At 40.2% G+C, this 19,534-nt stretch overlaps 1 protein-coding gene across 1 annotated transcript in view; it reads right to left on the minus strand.

The window, feature by feature from the left end:
* The window catches only part of SLC35F4 (solute carrier family 35 member F4), a 157,197-nt gene that overhangs the window by 15,791 nt on the left and 121,872 nt on the right, over window positions 1–19,534 (minus strand). The window contains exons 2-4 of the mRNA XM_045823079.1: window positions 13,491–13,676; window positions 7,988–8,285; window positions 1,313–1,532 (exon numbers count right to left, since the gene is read on the minus strand). Coding sequence (XP_045679035.1) covers window positions 1,313–1,532; window positions 7,988–8,285; window positions 13,491–13,676 — 704 coding nt within the window. The remainder of the gene's footprint in view (window positions 1–1,312; window positions 1,533–7,987; window positions 8,286–13,490; window positions 13,677–19,534) is intronic.

A 19,534-nucleotide genomic window follows, 5' to 3' on the forward strand; every position in this document is an offset into this window, starting at 1 on the left:
GCTTTGACCGCAAAAGAGCTATTAATAATTTTTTAATGGGGGCCCTGTGCTTTCATTTTTCACTGGACCCCACAAATCATGTAGCTCATCCTGAATGGAGCAGTGAGCAACATAGGGAAGTCGTTGCTCTCAAGGACTTATCAGGGTATCTGATGGTGACCAGCCAGCACCAATGTAAAACACGAAGCTAAGCCCTTTCGGTGTCAAATCTAAGACAAGCTAGTGGAGAGTGTGGCTGTATTCTAATGATGTCATGGACTGAGTCGGAGTTTCTCATCTGGTCTTCTGCCATAGCTTTCTACTTCTTGCTCATGTCAATCTTCAGTCCTGAATTTCTGAGCAGCATCTCCCAACACACAACTAGAATTTGCTAATTGGCTGTTTTTTAAAAAAAGCTTTCAAGGTTATGATTATCATAAACTTTTAAATACAGACATTAACTTTAGCATTTAGTGGGGAGAGGGCGCTGGAATCATTGCAACAAGAGCAACATTTGGATGGCCATCTTGGACATCTCTCTCTGAGAACAATAATTATGCGATGTTTATCTTCCGGGAAAAGGCTACTCATTTAGACCTCCTTCTAAAGAACTGCTTCTTCAATATTATCATGAGGGTGACATGCCAGATTACATAAATGAGATCTGACTCTTTAAATTTGCATGACTTTCAACCTAACATAGACTAAACATACAAAAAACATTTTTAAAAGATCCATGTTACTTCTGAAAGGAATAAACCCAGAACTGAAGTGGTTGGTTAAAGTGTAATGCAGCTCAATTAATTTGTACCCCACAGAACAAATTGTTGCTTTTGGTTCCATTTCTAGATTAGTCACATGGATATACAGACCCTTTTAACAGCATTGTGACATGACCAGGGCATTTAATTACTATTTGGTTATCTTGCCTACTTACACCAATATTAAGTCCGTGTCTGGGTGGGACAGAACAAGAGCGGATTGTCTCAATATATGTTGATTGAAAATAAAAAAGCAGAACCTGTGGCTAATTTTCTCAGACCCTTCTTCCCTGAGGACAGAAGGAGCCGATCACACCATTAATTCTAAAAAAAAAATCTTATTTTCCCTGGCTTAGTGCCTCCTGTTGAAGTCAGCTGACTGACCAATGGAAATCCCTTTATCCTTTCATGATTTGAATGTTGTGGGCATCCTAATCTACCTTCAAATGCCACTTTGTACTCAGAATCTATAGGAAAGTTTTATGGAAACTCTGTGAAACAGGGCAGCTCCCCTGATGCCAGGGATCTACGATTAAGGGCAGCCTCACACAGTGAATCAAGTGTGCCATTACCCTCACTCCCATGAACCTGTCTTTCAGGACGATCCATGACAGCAAGAAGACAAAGGCTTTGTTACAACAGAACAGAGCAGAGACGTCTGTGGCTGTCAGCTTCCTTAAAGCCAGTAAATACAGGTAGTTAGTCAAAGTCCATAGAATAGAAAAAGGAGCAGTTCTTTTAAGAAAGAGCTTCAACGTCAGACCATCTTCCCCAAAAATCCGACTGCATTCCCTAGGAAAGAAAAAGAGGTTAATAGTCAGGTACCATTTGTGACACATCTTGTGTTGTCTAACTCCTGACACCCACGTCCAGGCAAGAGCAGAAAACACTCAAGACTCATCAGTCATCTGTGGAACATACTGAACCCAGTGCTGCCGCCTCCAGGACAAAGAGGATTCCATGGAAAAGAGCCCACATCTCTCCAGACAGGGTGAGGCCTCTCGTACCTCCATATGCTCTCAAGATTACTGGGGGAGCAGCCATTCTGCTGCTGCTGAACATTCTCGGAGAAGCTCAGAGAAACACAGAAATGTGTGGTTGCTGGAATTATTAGCTATTAAAAGAGAGAGAAAATTCTTTCCTGGGTGAGTGCAGCAGGATGGGAATGGCTGCTACTAGGCGAGCAGGCTACGGACAACCCATAGCCTCACATATCACATAGAGATAAGGGCGGGATTCTGCTCTTCCTGAGACACTCTACCTCCTTGTAATATATCTGCCCTATTGACTCATTTCTTTTTTTCTTTAGCATTTTAAGGCAGGACAAAAAAAGAAAGTAAAAATAAAAACAAAACTCAAGATATAACTTTGTTATATATAAGCATTTGGTCATTTTGGAGAAATTATCTGGATTCATTGTGTACAAATAGTCACCTCGGTTAAATTGTTGATGTGTTTGATTTCTGACTAAATTGGTTATTTAGCCTAAGGGACCATTTTAATCAAAATGTTCGAGCTAGTGATCCAGATAGGCAATCATGGAAGTGATAGAAAAGCTGCTTATTTGACTTAGACTAAAAACAGACTTGCCACTGAGAGAATTCAGCTTGATTTTCTTCACTTAGTTGTTCATGAACATCCAAGCATTTATCAGGCAACTATCATGTGCCAGGTACTGAATTTTCAAGAATAAGATAAATACCTTGTTCAAAGCAACAGGTTACTAATGTTTGCACATTTCTAATGAAATACATTGACATGGTTCTAGATGGTACTAGTACTAGTTTCTCTTCCAGCATTTTCTGAATAGAAATAATTGTGCCTCAAAGTATTGTAACCCAAAGAAATCGCTAGCAATGCTTTCCCCATATGCATGAAGCAGGAGGCCCTCAGGGAGAGGGGAGTGACAAAGGAATGAGGCTCTAAGCACACGGGCATGACCTTCAATATCAAGTCTCACAGAAAATGTTTCTGGGAGTGCTGGGAATTGCAAGCCCGAGATTCCAGGAAGGTTAAAAATGGAATTTGCACACGTAGAAAACATGTCGTGGTTTACTTTCCTACCGGAGACAACCAGAGAATTTTTCACAAAATGAAAACGTGGTTTCCCAAAAGTAAACTTCGCCTTAAAAGAGACAAAACTTTAGTGAAGGGTCTAAATAACCCAAAGGCAAAGCCTTTGTAAAGGAAACAGAAATTACGTGTGCTCACCCACACGGGGGAGCAGAGGGCCTCACTCCAGCCCTGTGACCACGGCACATTCGGGACCAGAGGCACACGTGGAACGAGCGGCTCTCCTCTCAGAACATCTTGGGCACACGTTCTGCATTCTGTGTTTTATTTTTTAAGTTTCATTGTTATTGTGTTTTTTCCATTACCATTCAGTCCCCTTGTACCCCCACCCCCAGCAGCCACCACACTCCGTGAGAGTCTGCCAGGAAGAGATAGAGTTGAGAGTTATAGGTTAATCCTAACATCTGTAACTACTAAATGCCTCCTAATTTTTAAAAATATGTTTATTGATTTTAGAGAACAAAGGAGAGAGAGAAAGATAGAGAGAAAGAGAGTGAGGGGGGAGAGAGAGAGAGAGAGAGAGGAACATCGATGTGAGAAATATTATTTGGTTGCCTCCTATATGTGCTCAGACTGGGGATTGAACCTGCAACCTAGGTATGTGCACTGACTGAGAATCAAACCAGTTGAGCCACACTGGCCAGAGCTAAATACCTTTTAAATATACATTTATGGAGAACCACAACAAACCCATTTCTGATTAAAGAATTTCTTTTCTTATCATTGGCCCTAGCAAGGGATGGTTCTCCCTTCCTAGAGCCTGCCATCACACTAGTTGAGTGCTCTCAAGAGAAGACTTTGTGTGCATGCGAGCAAGTGTTCTGACCCCATGCGGAGGGCCAGCGGAGGCATATAGACAGGGAGAGCCCCCACACAAAGCGCTGTGGAGGAAGGGCCCCCCACCCCTCCTCGAAAAGACTTTATTTCACTGGCTCATCACCCCTTCTGGCTACCTTATCATTCCCCTCTCTTCCCCTTCTCCTCTCACTGCCAACCTTCTCTCCATTTGCCACTGCTGTTTCAGGAATTTAAAATGCTCTCCATTCGAACACCAGCTTACCTGTGTAGAACCTTATGCTATTTAAGCATTACAGTGATAAGAAATGCAAATATTAAAAAAAAAAAGAATACATTTTAATGGAGAAACAAATAACTGCAGGTCTCTTCTTGGGATGATGGGAGGCACAATTTCTAAGCAAGCATCACTGACAGGCGGAAAAACTTGGAATGAAGCTCAGAAGTTGGGGGACATTGGTAATTTAATAACTATCACCATTGCTATAGCAGCTACTGGTTATTGAATCTTTTCTAGATGTCAGGCGACACCTTAACCATATTTTATCACTGCCTGACATAGACAAATGTGTCTTTGACTCTAGTTTTATGCTTTCTACATATTCTTTTCCTGAAGAAAACGCCCCTTCAAAATATAGTATATATATTTTTTCTTCTTAAATTTCAAATTTACCTGAGGTGATTGAATTCCCTTGGTAGTATATAAATGGAATGATCAAATATCAAAAACTACTTCTAAGTGCAGAATTGTTACCACCTAGATTTAACACTTTATTAAGAATTCTTTTGCTGCTAGTGTTAAGAAAAACACTAGAAATGCTTTAATACCATTTGAGAGAAAAGAAGAAACTAGTCAAAAGGTTTGGCGCTATGGGACAAATTCTGTTTCCATTTTTACACATGAACTTTATTTTCCCTTGCTTCTGCCCTGAGAGCTTGGGGGAGTGCCTTCTTGGCAAATGGTGTTAATGAGTCTATAGGGAAAAAAAGATGGAAGATTTCAGAATTTTCTGAGTGTGTTTAGCTCTCATATGGAGGAGGCCCTGGAGAATATTTCCTTCAAAGGCAATGCTTCCTGCTTGACAATAAGAGTTCTTTGATTTGGTTTTAGAAATGATCAGCTTCACTCTACCTCCACGAACAGGTGGATGTGTCTTGTCAAATCACAGGTTTTGCTAAATTCAGAGTCTGACATGAGAGATGTGGTGAAGATGAAGCTGTTGCCGGAACATTTCTGTCAGCAGCAGCCTCTAGTAAAAGCGTTATCTTCAATGAAACCGGCTTGGCTTACTCTGAGATGTCCTGAGTTACCACCACAACCCATAATGAAGTTTTGTTCTTTGTATCGGCATGTGTGTCTAAACCACAGGAGCATCCCAGTAGCACACACCCGCCGTGGGTACACGCAGGCATTTTCAAACAAGAATTTTAGCCTGATAATCACATCCTCTGCAATCATTTATTAAATGACATTATTTAAAAAGACCTTATGCCTCAAGATCCTGTTTATTTTGATGGCCATCAAATACAAAGTATTTTTAACGATCACAAACAGGTACAAGGCTTCTTCTTTCCCCCAAACCAGAATGTATTTATTTTTAAGTTGTTTTTTTCCTTTAACTGTAATTGAATTTTCATGGGCACACATGGAAAATGAGCTCACAGTGTGACTTTGTCATTCCCAGGAACTTCCAAACTGGTGATAGAAAACAGGTTGAAGATAAACTCTTTACCATTTGTTAAGTTTTTAAGAACAGTCTTAATGCACCGATTATAATAGTCATTCATGTTTTTTTCATTTGGGACAGGGACAAGGCATAAAGGTTATTTGGGTTCCCGCAAGACAAATCATCATTTGGCCAAGGAGCAATGAGCTAGTGTAGAGGACTGTCCCTCTCCCACTGCCATCCATGGGGGTCCTGACTACTGTTTTTTTCTCGGTGATCAGAGTGACTGTCTTGGAAGTTATTCCTTAGCTTTGGGCTTTTCCTTTCTGAGAAGCAGTCTGTTAGCAAAGGAACTTAGATCTAGAAAAGCTGCTTTTCCTTCTTTGAGTGCTGTGCAGTGCTGGATGACACTGGCCCCGCCAGCTTTCTGAGCTCTCCGAGGTGTGGCTGCAAAAGCCAGGTTTAGCACAGAGCAACCACTAGGACCTTGATACTACCAAGTTCATGGCTTGCAAACCAACAGATGAGTCTCCATGTGCTCATAGAAAGCAAAGAACAGCATCTTTCAAAGTATTCCAGGGTCAAACTTCCCTTTGCGGGGAATCAGGTCATTCCATCTGCTTAGGCACCACAGTGTCCAGAACACTGAGCAAATGTTTTTCTAACAATTAATGTTATTAATATAGTTTTTCCCCTGGACTAGAAACACAGGGTGTTTTATTTTATTTTATTTTATTTTATTTATTTATTTTATTTTATTTTATTATTTTATTTTTTAGGTTATGTGAATTTTTTTCTTTTTAAAAAGTATATTCTATTGATTGTGTTATTACAGTTGTCCCTATGTTTCTCTCTTTGCTCCCTTCCACCTGGTACACTCCTTCCTTCTAGCAATTCACCCCTGCCCCTTAGTTCATGTAGATGGATCATGTATATAAGTTCATTGACTTCTCCATTTCCTATACTAAACATCTCTCTGTCTATTTTATACCTATCAATTTATGCTTCTTAATCCCTGCACCTTTTCCCCCATTCTCTCCCCTCCCCCACTTTGCTGATAACCCTCTATGTGATCTCAATTTCTGTGAATCTGTTCCTGTTCTAGTTGTTTGCTTAGTTTGTTTTTTTTTTAATTGACTTGTTGATAGTTGTGAATTTGTTGCCATTTTAATTTCATAGTTTTGATCTTCTTTTTCTTAGATAAGTCCCTTTAACATTTCTTGTGATAATGGCTTGGTGATGATGAACTTCTTTAGCTTTGTCTTATCTGGGAAGCATTTGATCTGCCCTTCCATTCTAAATGATAGCTTTGCTGGATAGAGTGATCTAGGTTGTAGGTCTTTGCTTTTCATCACTTCGAATACTTCTTGCCAGTCCCATCTAGCCTGCAAAGTTTCTTTTGAGAAATTAGCTGACAGTCTTATTGGAAGTCCTTTGTAGGTAACTCTCTGCTTTTCTCTTGCTGATTTTAAGATTCTCTCTGTACTTTTAACCTTTGGTATTTTAATTATGATGTGTCTTGCTGTGGTCCTCTTTGGGTCCAACTTCTTTGGGATTCTCTGTACTTCCTGGACTTGTATATCTATTCCCTTCTCCAAATTAGGGAGGTTTTCTTTCATTATTTTTTCAAATAAGTATGCAATTTCTTGCTCTTCCTCTTCTCCTTCTGGCATCCCTATTATTTGGATGTTGGTTCATTTGGAGATGTCCTGGAGGCACTTTATACTATGCTCATTTGGGGAGGTTATTTTTTTCTTCTTGCTTTCTTGGTTGAATGCGTATTTCTTCCTTATGTTCCAAATCATTGATTTGAATCCTGGCTTCATCTCCTCGACTGATATTTCCCTGTAGATTTTTCTTTATTTCACTTAGTGTAGCCTTCATTTCTTCCTGGGTCTTTTTTATACTATTGCCATACTGAATGAGTACTTTGAGCATCCTGATCACCAGTGTTTTGAACTCTGCATTTGATAGGTTGGTTATCTCTGTTTCTATTTAGTTCTTTTTCTGGGATTTTGTTCTGTTATTTCATTTGGGCCATATTTCTTTGTCTCCTGAATTTGGAAGCCTCCCTGTGTTTGTTTCTGGGTATTAGGTACAGCTGCTTTGATTTCCTATCTTAGTAGCATGGTCTATTGTAGAAAAGGCACCCATCTGGATGAATGTGGCTTCTTTAAATCCTTGGTTGTTGAACTTCTATACAGCTTGGTTTTCTGACAGTTTTATTTGTTTTGAGGTGTAGTTGTAATTCTTTCTGTGGTTGTGGGAGGAGGCGAAGTGTATTTACCTACACCTCCATCTTGACTGGAAGTCTGGGTGTTCTTTTAAAGCATGACTTTCAGAGATAAATAGGTCTGGATAGAAATTGGGGGCCATTATTTATAAGTATGTGACATTGAACAATTCATTTAACCTTCCTAAATATTTGCTAAATATGCTAAAATAGGGATAATAACACCACGGTAAAAGGTGAGGGTTACCACCACTGACAATTAAATAAGGTAAAATACACAAAAGCACTAATACAGTGCTTGGCCTGTTGTAGGCCCTCAATGATTTTTTTTTTAGGGAGAAAATATTCTGTATTCTAGTGTTCATTCCTGATCTTAGATCCTGTCTCTCCCCACTCATATTCCAAAGAGATGAAAATACACACATTTGCATGAAGTTATTTTAGAACATCTCCTATTGGCCATTTAATGTGAAACCTACCTGAATTTTTTCATTGGTGATTGCTTTTCTTGAGCAGTGGCCAGATGACCAGAATAATAGACTGGGAAAAACATAATGTTCCAGTTTGTTGAAAACCAAGTCATGAAAAATGGACAGTAGAAGTTCTTATAAGTAATTTTTACAATCTGTGTGGTTCCAACCCAAGACGATGACACTGACAAGATGATCAAGAGTCCCCAGACAGCCTTCAGAACCATGGTCGTGCAGGACAGGCAGCGAGCCTTGATTCTGTTTTCTTGGCTGCTGTTCTCAGGATGAGTCTGTGTTCCATCATCCCCTGAAAACAGGACAGGAATACAAATGTGTGGGAATAGAGTTATGAAACAGCAATCAAAGAGGCAGGCAGCAGAATCACCAGTGGTGTTCTTTTCTACCATCATTTGAAGAGACTGATAACTGTGGCTCACATTCTCTCCAGAATATCTAGTCTGCAAGGTACAGTATGAATCTCATCTTCCATCCAGGCCATGACAATGTTCATGAACTTAGTGGATGCTGCACTGTTCCCCAACACACCCCGCTCACTTCCTTGTAAGAGCATTGCATATTTCAAGGTCCAAAGACTTTGGTCTTGTCCATATGACCTGCTTTGTCTAATCAAATGTGAGCAGATGAAAGTATGCCACCTCCCAGAAGAGCTTTAAGAGGCATCACAAGGTCTCACCAGCTCTTTTGTGCTTCCTTTTTCACCAGAATAGTAAATCCCAAATAGTTGCTGCTCTTGCAGTCAATGTGGGAGAACAAGCAGAACCTAGGCAAAGCAGCCTTGTGTCCACTGACATGAAAAGTAAGTGAGAAATAAGTATTTGTTTAATATAAATTCCACTGAGTTTTTTTAACTGCAGCAAAGATGACTATTAAATTGAAAAACAATGTGTCCCAAGAAAAGAAAAAGTCCTGACTACACAAACTCATTTCCTACCTCAGGACAAATTATTATTTAATGTAGTTCTGGGAGCACAGTGAGTTCTACTTTGTATTTTTACATTTACTAAAAATATTTAGTAGCATACTTTTTCACACTAAATAGTCAGAACTCCCTGAAAGTGACAATCAAAAAGGCCTTCTCCTGTGATAGGGAAAACAAGTTCAACACAATGAATTTATATCAGGAAGTTAAATGGGGCAAGAGGTCCCTGTGCTGAGATCTTAGGTGGTAGAATCTTGGGGGGAGGGAGGCAGAATTTATCTGCAGGATTCTTGTGTGTCTTTGTGTCTTGTGTCTTGTGGTAAAGTCCACAGATTGCAAGTAGTAGGAGATGTGTTTCTCACTTTACCACTCTAGAACCTGCTGGTTCTCCTGCTGAAAATGTTCCTGCAGCTTAATGAGCCAGGAGTGACTGCTCCACTGGGATAAAGACTCACCCAGCATAGGCTTTCTGATATAATTATTTGGGGTGGGGGTTAGGGGGGGGACAGCAAGCCTTAAAAGCAAACTCTTCATTGGGGGAATATAAACCAAGTAAGGATGAACACAGCAATTACTCTATGAGTTCCAAGACTTACACACAGTACTAAATTCTCTGGCCTAGGCTTCCAGATGAAAACTGGTATTCTTTTATTCATTTACTCAACCAAATCCTGTGGAGACTACCAGGAGCTAGTTAGCTAGTTGGGCCTCAGGTGTTTAAAGATGAACGACTTGAGTTCATGGTCTAGTGGAAAGCCAGAAAACACATCTAAGACAGTGTGGTAAAGGCCAACTATGGCAGATACAAGGCCATCTGGAGGCATAGGAGAAGCACTTGTTACAGAGTGGTGTGGGCAATGATCAGGAGAAACTTCCATGCTGCAGAGACATTGAGATGCATCTAGAAGAATGAGTAAGCCAGCTCCCTTAACTATGTGCAGTCAACGCCTGCTCTTGAAAAACAGTTCTGCTCTTGATAAGTTCAGTGATCACGTGGCTTATGCAGAGAGTAGAGAGGAAAAACTATGAGTAAGAGGTAGATTAAGAGACTCTGGCATTAGGAGGCTGGGAATGGAACACAAACTTACCCAAATAATTAGGTGTTATCATTCCCTTTTATAGATGAAACAACCGAGAAATGGTTTAAGGTTATCTAAGGCTGAATACAAGTCAATGTGACCTCAGGGCTCAAGCTTTCTATTCTGAATATTGATTCTGTCTGGGATTCAGGTTTGAGCACTCTTTTCAAACACTGGAAGTTTTAGAAATGGTTTGGAGGAAAAGTTGTTTCCTGGCATAAACAATTGTCTTGCATTAAGAGAAGTGACACTTAAGAGATCGTACTTCAGATCACAGTATTCTCAGGGACTTTATCATAAAAGAGGAATGATTCTACCAAGATTCTAAGTATCCCTTTGAGCTGATTCCTGCCTTTATTGTCACCTTCTTTGAAGATTGCTTCTATTCCACCATCACAGCACAAACAGTACTTCCACTGACATCAACAGTCACTTAAATCCTCCAGTAGTTTTGGCCCATTCTCTTTCTGCTAGCTAGATTTCATTGTTGCCAATTCTTTAATTTTACCATCATTTGGTACCATAGAAAGACTGTCTCCAGAACTCATTTATTTTTCTTTTTTTTTCTTTTTCTATTTTAAACATATCTTTTAGATAGTCCTGCTTAGAGTTATAGTTTTATAAATATGTTTCATTAAGATCAACTTACCAGGAACTCCATCCATTTTTATAAACTGTAAATTGAAGCCATACAAATCAATAGTAGAGAAAATTGGAATTTGAGAACATGCATGTAAATCCTGCCTTGCCATTGGATGGCCCTGAGTATATGTTTAATTCTAGCCTAGTTTCATTATCTGTCAAGCAGTGATAATATCTGTATCATGGAGTTCATTCTGAGGTTAATTTCCACAATATTCATGAAAGCCTGGTGAGCTTCTCTTCAGATTCTTCTTCTTTAATCTTTTTTCTTTGGTGCCCTGGAATATCCCCAAGTGCCTTCTGAACACTACAGAAAGAGTAAGTTACGTCCCATGTGATCTTTGATGGTAGAGTCTTTGAAATTTGTTATCTGTATATGATAGGGCAAGTCTTTATTAAGTAGCACATTTAGTTAACTGCTGTATTCTGTCCTACAGATAGCTAGGATAATAGGAACATGAGGTCTGTCCAGAAGATATCCAACCATGTAATATGAGAAAGAGACATCTATTGAAGAAGATACAAGATACAAGAAACATCATTCATAGGACAATGATGCCTCAGTCCCCTTCAAAGGAGGCACCTTGGGACTTCACACAGTTCTCCCAGTCATCATCAGCTGCCCCATCATATTTTCCTGAATCTTATCAATGGTCTGAAATCTCTTGCCTTTCAAAGGTGATTTTAGTTTTGGGAAAAGCCAGAAGTCACAGGACACCAAATCTGGGCTGTAGTGGGGTGGAGTCACCTGGGTGGTTTGATGTTTCGCCAAAAAGCTGCATGAGATGTGATGAATGAGTGGGCATGTTGTTCTGATAAAGCTGCCAATTACCAGCTGCCCATAGCTGTGGCCTTCTGAATTATCTGAACAGTTTTCATGAAGCAATGTTCAAGCTTAAGGCAAAATTTGATGCATATTCATTGCTCTACTTGTTCAGTCATTTTGAATGTGATGGCCACACAGTACTCATGCTCACTCAATGGTGTCTACCACCCCCACTGACTAGTACAATGAAGTCATCATTGTTCATGCATGCACAATCTGCTCCACTCTCCTTGGCTGCCAGGTTATATCAATGGTGCGCAAACCATTCTTGTTATGTTAACAATGGCTGGACTGTTTCTGGACAGATCTAATATTACTGCAATTTATTAAAGCCAGTTAAAAGTTTCTGAAAATTTAAGGTATTTTCCTCACTTTTTAAAGGAGTTTTAGTCTTGAGATTCATATCATTTAAACATATTATCACTTTTTGGAAATTATCTTTCCCCATATTGAAAAAAAAAAACCCCTCTTCTCAAATCAGTAGGACCTTCGAAAGAGCCTTTCAGGTCTCCTTTAAACATTTGTTTACTCCATCCCCACCTATGTTCCCTGAATGCTCATTTCTCTTCTTTGTTTTAAAGCCAGTTTTCTCAAAGTTCTGGTTTTGTTTTGTTTTGTTTTGTTTTACTACTCCATTATTTTGCATGAGATATTTTGCTGTTTTTGCTGTTGTTACTGTTTTTAAGGATGCAGGACATTTTAATGTGTTGCTTGCCAAGCTGAGGGAACAAATGGAGAAGGAGAGACTGAAAATGCCAGTGGGAGAGCTGGAGAGGGGTGCTCCCGGACACAGGAGAAGGAGTTAACATCAGAATGGTACAAAGCACACAAGTCAAAGGTGGTCTCGCAGTGGTGGTAATAAGCAACAAGAGAACATTTTGAGGCAGAGAGGAAGGCATCTATTAGCATGTAACTCTTTTGTTCTTTGGGGAAAGGTAGAGTGTGGTGAGGTGATGAGAATAAGTAAGTATGGACTTGGGGCCTGAGAACATCCTTTGCGGATGGCAAAGAGTATCAGAAAATAACAACATCAGGCAGCAGCCTAGTGGAGACAGCTGCATTAAAAATGATAAATTTGTTGGGAAACTCGTGGATATAGTCATAAGATTTATCTAGCAATTCCAGTAACCCAGGTAACCTAGGAGTTGGCAGGCAGATGAGAGGAAAGGCTAAAGGTCTTGACTAATTGATAAATCCTGGTTAGGGAGGCAAGTAAAGCATCCCAAAGGAGGTGTAATGTTGCAAAAATTACAAGTGCTCCAAGGACTGACAGTCAGTCCTGAGGAGGACATGAGCAGAGTCTGTGATTTTATGGGTGTTTTTATTCCTTTCAGAACAGGCACACTGCACTATTACTGACCCCCCAGGGCTGAAATGAAAGATGCTGGCGTTTGACACCTTAAAGGTGAGAAAACTAGTTACCCTGTAAACGTCATTAGATGTCATTGTTTAACCATGTGTTGGTTAAGCCCTTCAATAATAGGTTTTGTGTTCAGTTTCTCTGCTACACTGTACACCCCTAACAGACTGTACAAATCATGCTCCTTGGCTTACGATGGGGTTACGTCCAAATGAACCCATTGTAAGTTGGACATACTGTAAATCTAGAAGGCACTTAATACAACACTGCAGAGAATTGGTTATTTACCCTTGTGATCGTGTGGCTGACTGGGAGCTGTGGTCACTGCCACTGCCTAGCATCATGGAAGAGTATGTCATACCGCATATCACTATCTCAGAAAAGATCAACATTCAAAATTTGAAATACATTTTGTACTGAACGCTTATCACTTTCATACTATTGTAAAGGCAAAAAAATCCTAAGTCAAACCATCGTAAGTCAAGAGCTGTCTTCTTCATTTGTACATTTCCCTTCTTCCTTCTCCCATGTGAGAAACCTTCCCCTCCCCCAGCCCTAAGCATGCACATAATGTTTCTGTGTTCTCTGATGATGGTGAGATCTTTCACGGCTGGTTAGAAGGTTACCTGGATGTACCGCTGTTTAAGAGGAGGTCACCAGCCTACCTGCTCTGCTCTGCCTCTCGATTCTGTGTCCACAGACTCCAGAGGATCCTCGGCTCTGAAGTTCAAGAATAGGAGCAGAGGAATCTTCAGTGACAGACAGAGGGGATAACTGTCTACTGATGCCACTGTGTGAACTGGGGCAGTTGGCTCCTGATTTACATCGAGTGATGGATGACCTGGAGGTACCTGGGAAGAAAGATTTCACACCACGTTGAGTATTCCTGGAGGAAAATATTGGAAACAGATCTTAAACGCCTTGGCAGGAAAATATGTGGCAGCCATAATCACAGTCCATATGGAATATTCATTGAGCTCATTTCTAATTTTATAGGGGCTCCTTAAAAAATGCTATGTTGGCAAGGTCTATGTCCCTAAGATAAAGGGTCTTTTTAGATAAATCCACGAACTAGAAATGAACATTAGAATACGGTGTTTGGGTTGATACATCTGTTCTGAATTAGAACTGTTAACACTGTCTAATTTGTCTCTCATTGAGACAAATCTCAAGGAAAGCAAACTGTTACATTATGTTTGCTTTCTCATTTAATTCCTTAATGGTAAAGCTGCCAACAGTGTCTCCAATCAAATCCACAATGCATTTTTCATCAGATTGATCACTAAAATCCAATTTCATGTGTCTCCTCAATGACCTCTGGACTCTATCTACTGTTATAGACAAAAACTCAGCATCCTCCAGTGGCTAAGCCCCTTCCTATCCCAATAATCTTCCATGAATCCCTGACCCAGGGTGGCTTCTAGGCCTGCCACCAGTGCAGTCACATAGGGCGCTGTGCTAGAAGGACCCCACCACCACCATCACCACACATACCCAAGGGTAGGTGTTGTGTAGGAGCCACCTGGAAATTCTCAATGCTTTTATCTTTTAAACTGTTTTATTTTTTTGGTAAGTGACTTCTGATGACATAACAGAGCATACAGGGGGCTTGGTGCTTCAGTTGATGCATGGTCTTGTCTCCCTAACTCCTGGGTGGGATTTCATCTTTGTTCCTGCTTAGCAATCTTACAGGGTCCTCGGTGCTGGAATGTGGGGTGTTGGGGTCTCAGGGTGGGACCACCAGTGTCTGTGGGAGCCCGAACTCACCCAGTAAGTATTCCTGTGTCCAAGGGAGCAAACATTAAACAGCAAGAAAAAGGCCATGATATGGAGTCACAGAGACAGACACACCCATGCACACACACACACAAAGAGAGAGAGTGCATAAGAAAGGAAAAAGCCATTCCCCGCCAACACTTTTTGACCAAGGGGCCCCACGTTCTCATTTTTCCAGCCCCTACCCCAACCCGAATACCCCATTTCAAAGAAGCTGGTTCTGGCCGTGTTCTGACACTTTACTCTCAGTGCTGGAAGCGTTTAGGCTTTTGATGGGCTGTTCCTTTATCTGGAACACTCCGAATCTAGCCAAATCCTTAAATCCTTGATCAAGTTCTGATTGGTTCATGCAGTCTTCACTATCGGATCTCATGCATCTGTACTTCCCTTGCCCTTGTACGGCCTGAGCTCAGTTGGCAGCAGCCAGGCACTAGCCGCCCCAACACTTCACTTTCTCATGTGTGAACGCTTTCCCTCTCCATCTGCAAAAGCCACCTGATGTCAGAGACTGTGTCCTTCTCTATCTCTTTTGTTAAATAAACTTTTAGGTTTGGAATAGTTTTATATTTACAGAAAAGTTGAAAAGATAATTCAGAGAGTTCCCGTGTGCTCTTCATCCATTTTCCTTTAGTGTTAATATTTTACACACACTTGGTTCATTTATCCAAATCAAGATATTAACATTGGCAATTACTATTAACAATGCTTCAAACTTCATTTGCATTACATTAGTTGTATCACTAATGACCTTCTCTTCTAGGATCCCATCCAGGATACATTACATTTAGTCTTCATGTTGCCTTAGCCCTCTATGGTCCTTGACAGTGTTTCAGTCTTTCCTGGTTTCACATGACCTTGACAGTTTTGAGAAGTGCTGCCGAAGTGTTTTGTAGGCTGTCCCTCAGATTGGGGTTTGTCGGATGCTTTTTTCTCATGTTTATATTGGGGCCATGTGTTCTGGGGAAGAACATCACAGAGGTGAAGTGTCCTTACCATAGGATATCTGTCCTTTTATGCTACTGATATGACTTATTACTGATGATGTTAACCTTGATCACCTGGTCAAAGCAGTATTTGCCCAATATTTCCACTGCCTTTCTCCCCTTGCCATACTTTGTTCTTTGAAAGCAAGTCACGGAGTCCAGCCCACACTCCAGGGTGCAGGGTGGGGATGTGTTAAGCTTTACCTTCTGGAAAGAGTGTCTGCATATATTTTTTGGAATTCTTCTGAAAAGAAGATTTGTCTTTCATCCTCCCTTTATTTATTCAATCATTTATCTATATCAGTATGGACTAATGTATGTTTTTGTATACTTTGAATTATGATCAGATCTGGTTTATTTATTCTTATGCTCAGATTATTTCATCTTTCACCACTGGGAGACTGACTTCTGAGTTCCTTTGACTCATTCCCATTCTTTTGTTTTTGGAGCTCCTCCTTACTTCCGGGCATTACAAGTACTCTGGGCTTGTCTTTTATTTTCTCTGCCCCACTCCTAGAATCAATCATCTCTTCCAGGATCCTGATTTCCTTTCATTAGAGAACAGTATTTAGAAACCAAGGTCTGGCTCTGTGATTATTGTTAGCAGAATACCCCTAAATGTAGGTCTTCTCAGTTGTCAGAGCTAGGAAATAAGTGTGTATGTATCAACCCATGTATACACATATATCCATAATTCTTGTTATCTATATATTGTACACTTTTAAAGTTATCTCTAAGAACCAGGTAAAATGTTCTATATACAGTATGGCCTCAAAAAATGCCTGTTAAGGGGCAACCGAGGTGATCAGAAGTGAAGTATCAGAATCAACTTAGACACTGATGGTCACAGCTCCGAGGTAGGTGGGAGACTGCTCTAACTGCTCTCTGGAGCATTTGTGTTTGTTCTTCACTGTAGTTAGGAATGTCTTTAGTGTTGCTGATGTAAGGTGGAGAACAGAGGCTATCGTTTTCTCTGGGCTATGGAGACTATGTCTTGTTGGGGTGCTTCTGTGATGGCAGGAAGGAGGTAGAAACTGTCAGATGGAAGACCAAATCTTGAAAGAGCAATAATATATTGGTTTTAATTTGGCTTTGAATACATTGTGTTATGTACTATGTGAGTAATCACTTGAAGCAATCACAGCAGAACCTCTCGAAGCAGTGATGTCAAGAAAATAGCATCTCCACCAAGAAACTAGCAGAACAGCAGTGTAACTTCGATGCAAATGTTAGTTCCACAGCCCAGGCCTCTCCATCTATGACAAAGATGTGTCTTGTTTTCTTTTCTTTTTCTTCTTTTTCTGGTTCTCAATCTTGGGAAAAAAATAAGTAGAGGTATGTAAAAATGGAGTTAGCTGTACTATCAGCAGAGTCAAGCTGATGAAAATTTATTATTCAATTTTGGAATTAAGGAAATAAAAAATGTACAGCTACTCAAAAGTCAACAGAATTACATACTGATTACTATGGTTAGATTAATGCAATGTTAATATTTTTATTATCAAACTGTCGTAATACAAAATGTTATCATTTTAAATATCCAAAATGTTTACTATACATTTTATGACTATGTTTCTAATTGAATATTTCAAATGCAATGAAAGAGGCTGTCTGGAATTCAGTGAACCCTCATTTTTTTCATGCTCTTCAAAAGGGACTAACACTCAGATACTTTGAATCATTTTTTACTTATCTTTCAAGTATCTTTTATAATTTATTTTTACACGAGTTGTGCCTTTTCCTGTTTTCTTAGGTGAACATCAGGTTGTGTTGTGTGATCATTTGGCAATTGTGCGTAGAAAGGAAAAAGTCCAAAAATAGGTTGGATGGCAAGTTGAAATGGAGTTGAGATAAAATATTGGCCATAGTTACTTAAAAGTTGATAAATCCTGTGTAGCTGGCAAGTGCTGGATTTGTAAGCTAAACTAGCAGTTTCTCTTGCTTCTTCATTTTCACTGGCATGTTACGCCCTGGCCTCTGTACCTTCTTATGCAATGCAGCTCAAAGCCTATTGCCTGCTGCCAGCTACTTCCCAATGGTTCATTTGTGGAAAGACCTAAAAGTAGTTGAGCCACTGGAGATATTTAAATCATTGGCCTGAAAAGGCAAATCTGAAACTTCAGAGCCAGGCCCAGAGGCATGTTCGGGGATTGGACCATGAAACAGTCATCTTCAGTCCTGTTAATAAAGACACTGCCCCGTGCTGTATGGTTTTGTACCACTCGATTAATATAAAGCCAGTCCTAACAAAAAATATTCAGAATGTAACCTGGGATGCAGTCAAGGATTATAAATAGACCGTATCGATTTTTCTATGCCCCGGTGAATGCCTGGGCATTGAAAATTCAGTTAGTGAGCAGTGTTCAGACTTTAATAGGTATTGAGAGTAAGCTATATTAGGAGTGATGGGTTGGAAGTCTCTCATTTGTCATATCAGATGGTCCTCCTGCTTCAAGAAGAAAAGAAGACATTGTTGCTTGGGCAACCCTTATACTCATCTAACATATGTTCTGGATTTGTATTCTAAAGAACAGGTCAGAGTCAAGATTTATTTATTCTGGCTCCTTCTCCCAAATAAATCATCATCCTTAATACTTGTTTGTTCAGATCATTTTTGGCCCTCGAGCTCCTCCCAGTACCAAGCTTTGTTTCCTCAGTGCTGCCGGGCATGAACCCCCTCCATCAGCTGCGGCCCTCATCACACCAATGTTTTATTACATCTAAACTCGTTTTCCTATTCCAGCTACTCTTCTCTTGACCACACCCAGTCTCTGACTACTGAGCCTGTTACACCTTCCGTCATCTGCAGAATTAAATTATGGGTTAAGCTCGATGATTTCTGCCGAACATTCACAGAAATCTGAAATGGATTTTAAAGTAAACTTAAAGTATACTTAGAGAAAGTGCCTAAGGAAGAATTTTGAATCTGTTTAGTTTATCCTATAGATGAATCAGCAGAAATACCACAAAATTGCCTTAAAATTTTTTGGTGGTAGTCTTGATTTTAAATAAGTTCCCAGATAACAGAAAGTGGGGGTTTTGTTGCAAAAGAACACTTTTTAAAAAATCTCTAAGCCCAATTAACAACTCTCTCAATGTTTTTAATGTGGATATCTTGATCCTCTGTCCTATTTTTAACGGCCAGCATCACATTCCCTTCCCATTTTGGGAAACAATGTCCCATATCCCATAATGGAAAGTTAAAAAAAAAAAGCCAAAGATTCTCCCTGCCCCTGGCAATAGGGTGCAGGCAAGACTGGGTTTCAGCCAATCAGACCCTCCTATCCAGAACATTGAATCTCAAGGAAGACAGATTGTTGCTATTTCACAAGCAGCAGGGTATCAGGTAGTGATGGTGATAATAGCATCCTGGCAGATTGTCTGTCCCAGCTGCTCAACTATGGTGGCCCTCTCAGATCCCGCACATTTTCCAAGGCTTTGTGAGTCTCACCTTCCAGATCTACTCAGTAAATCTCCCTGTTGTTAACTGGTTTGTGAGGCTTGCAATCAAGAGCCCTGTCTGATATCCACTCTCCAGGGCTTTAACAGGCACCCAACCTCACGGACCCCTCCTCACCTGTCCTTTCCCCTTTTTCTCTGATGTCTTTACTCACCACTTCTTTTCTTAAATTTCTCCAATTACAGTTGACATACAATATATTAGTTTCAGGTGTACAACATAGTCATTAGACATTTATATAACTTACAAAGTGATCACCCCTATAAGTCTAGTGCCCATCTGGCACCATACTCAGTTATTACAATATTATTGACTATATTCCCTATGCTGTACTTTATATCCCTGTGACTGTTTATATAATTGGAACTTATACTTCTTCATCCCTTCACCCTTTTTTATTCACACCCCCTAATTCCCCTCCCATCTGGCAACCTCACCACTTCTTTTTGGACTGCATCCACCTCTGTGGAGGATGGTCCCTGCACTCAAA

The sequence above is a fragment of the Phyllostomus hastatus genome, unplaced genomic scaffold (assembly GCF_019186645.2).
Source record: "Phyllostomus hastatus isolate PE091 unplaced genomic scaffold, TTU_PhHast_1.1 phas_scaffold_501, whole genome shotgun sequence".
Classification (NCBI taxonomy): Eukaryota; Metazoa; Chordata; class Mammalia; order Chiroptera; family Phyllostomidae; genus Phyllostomus; species Phyllostomus hastatus.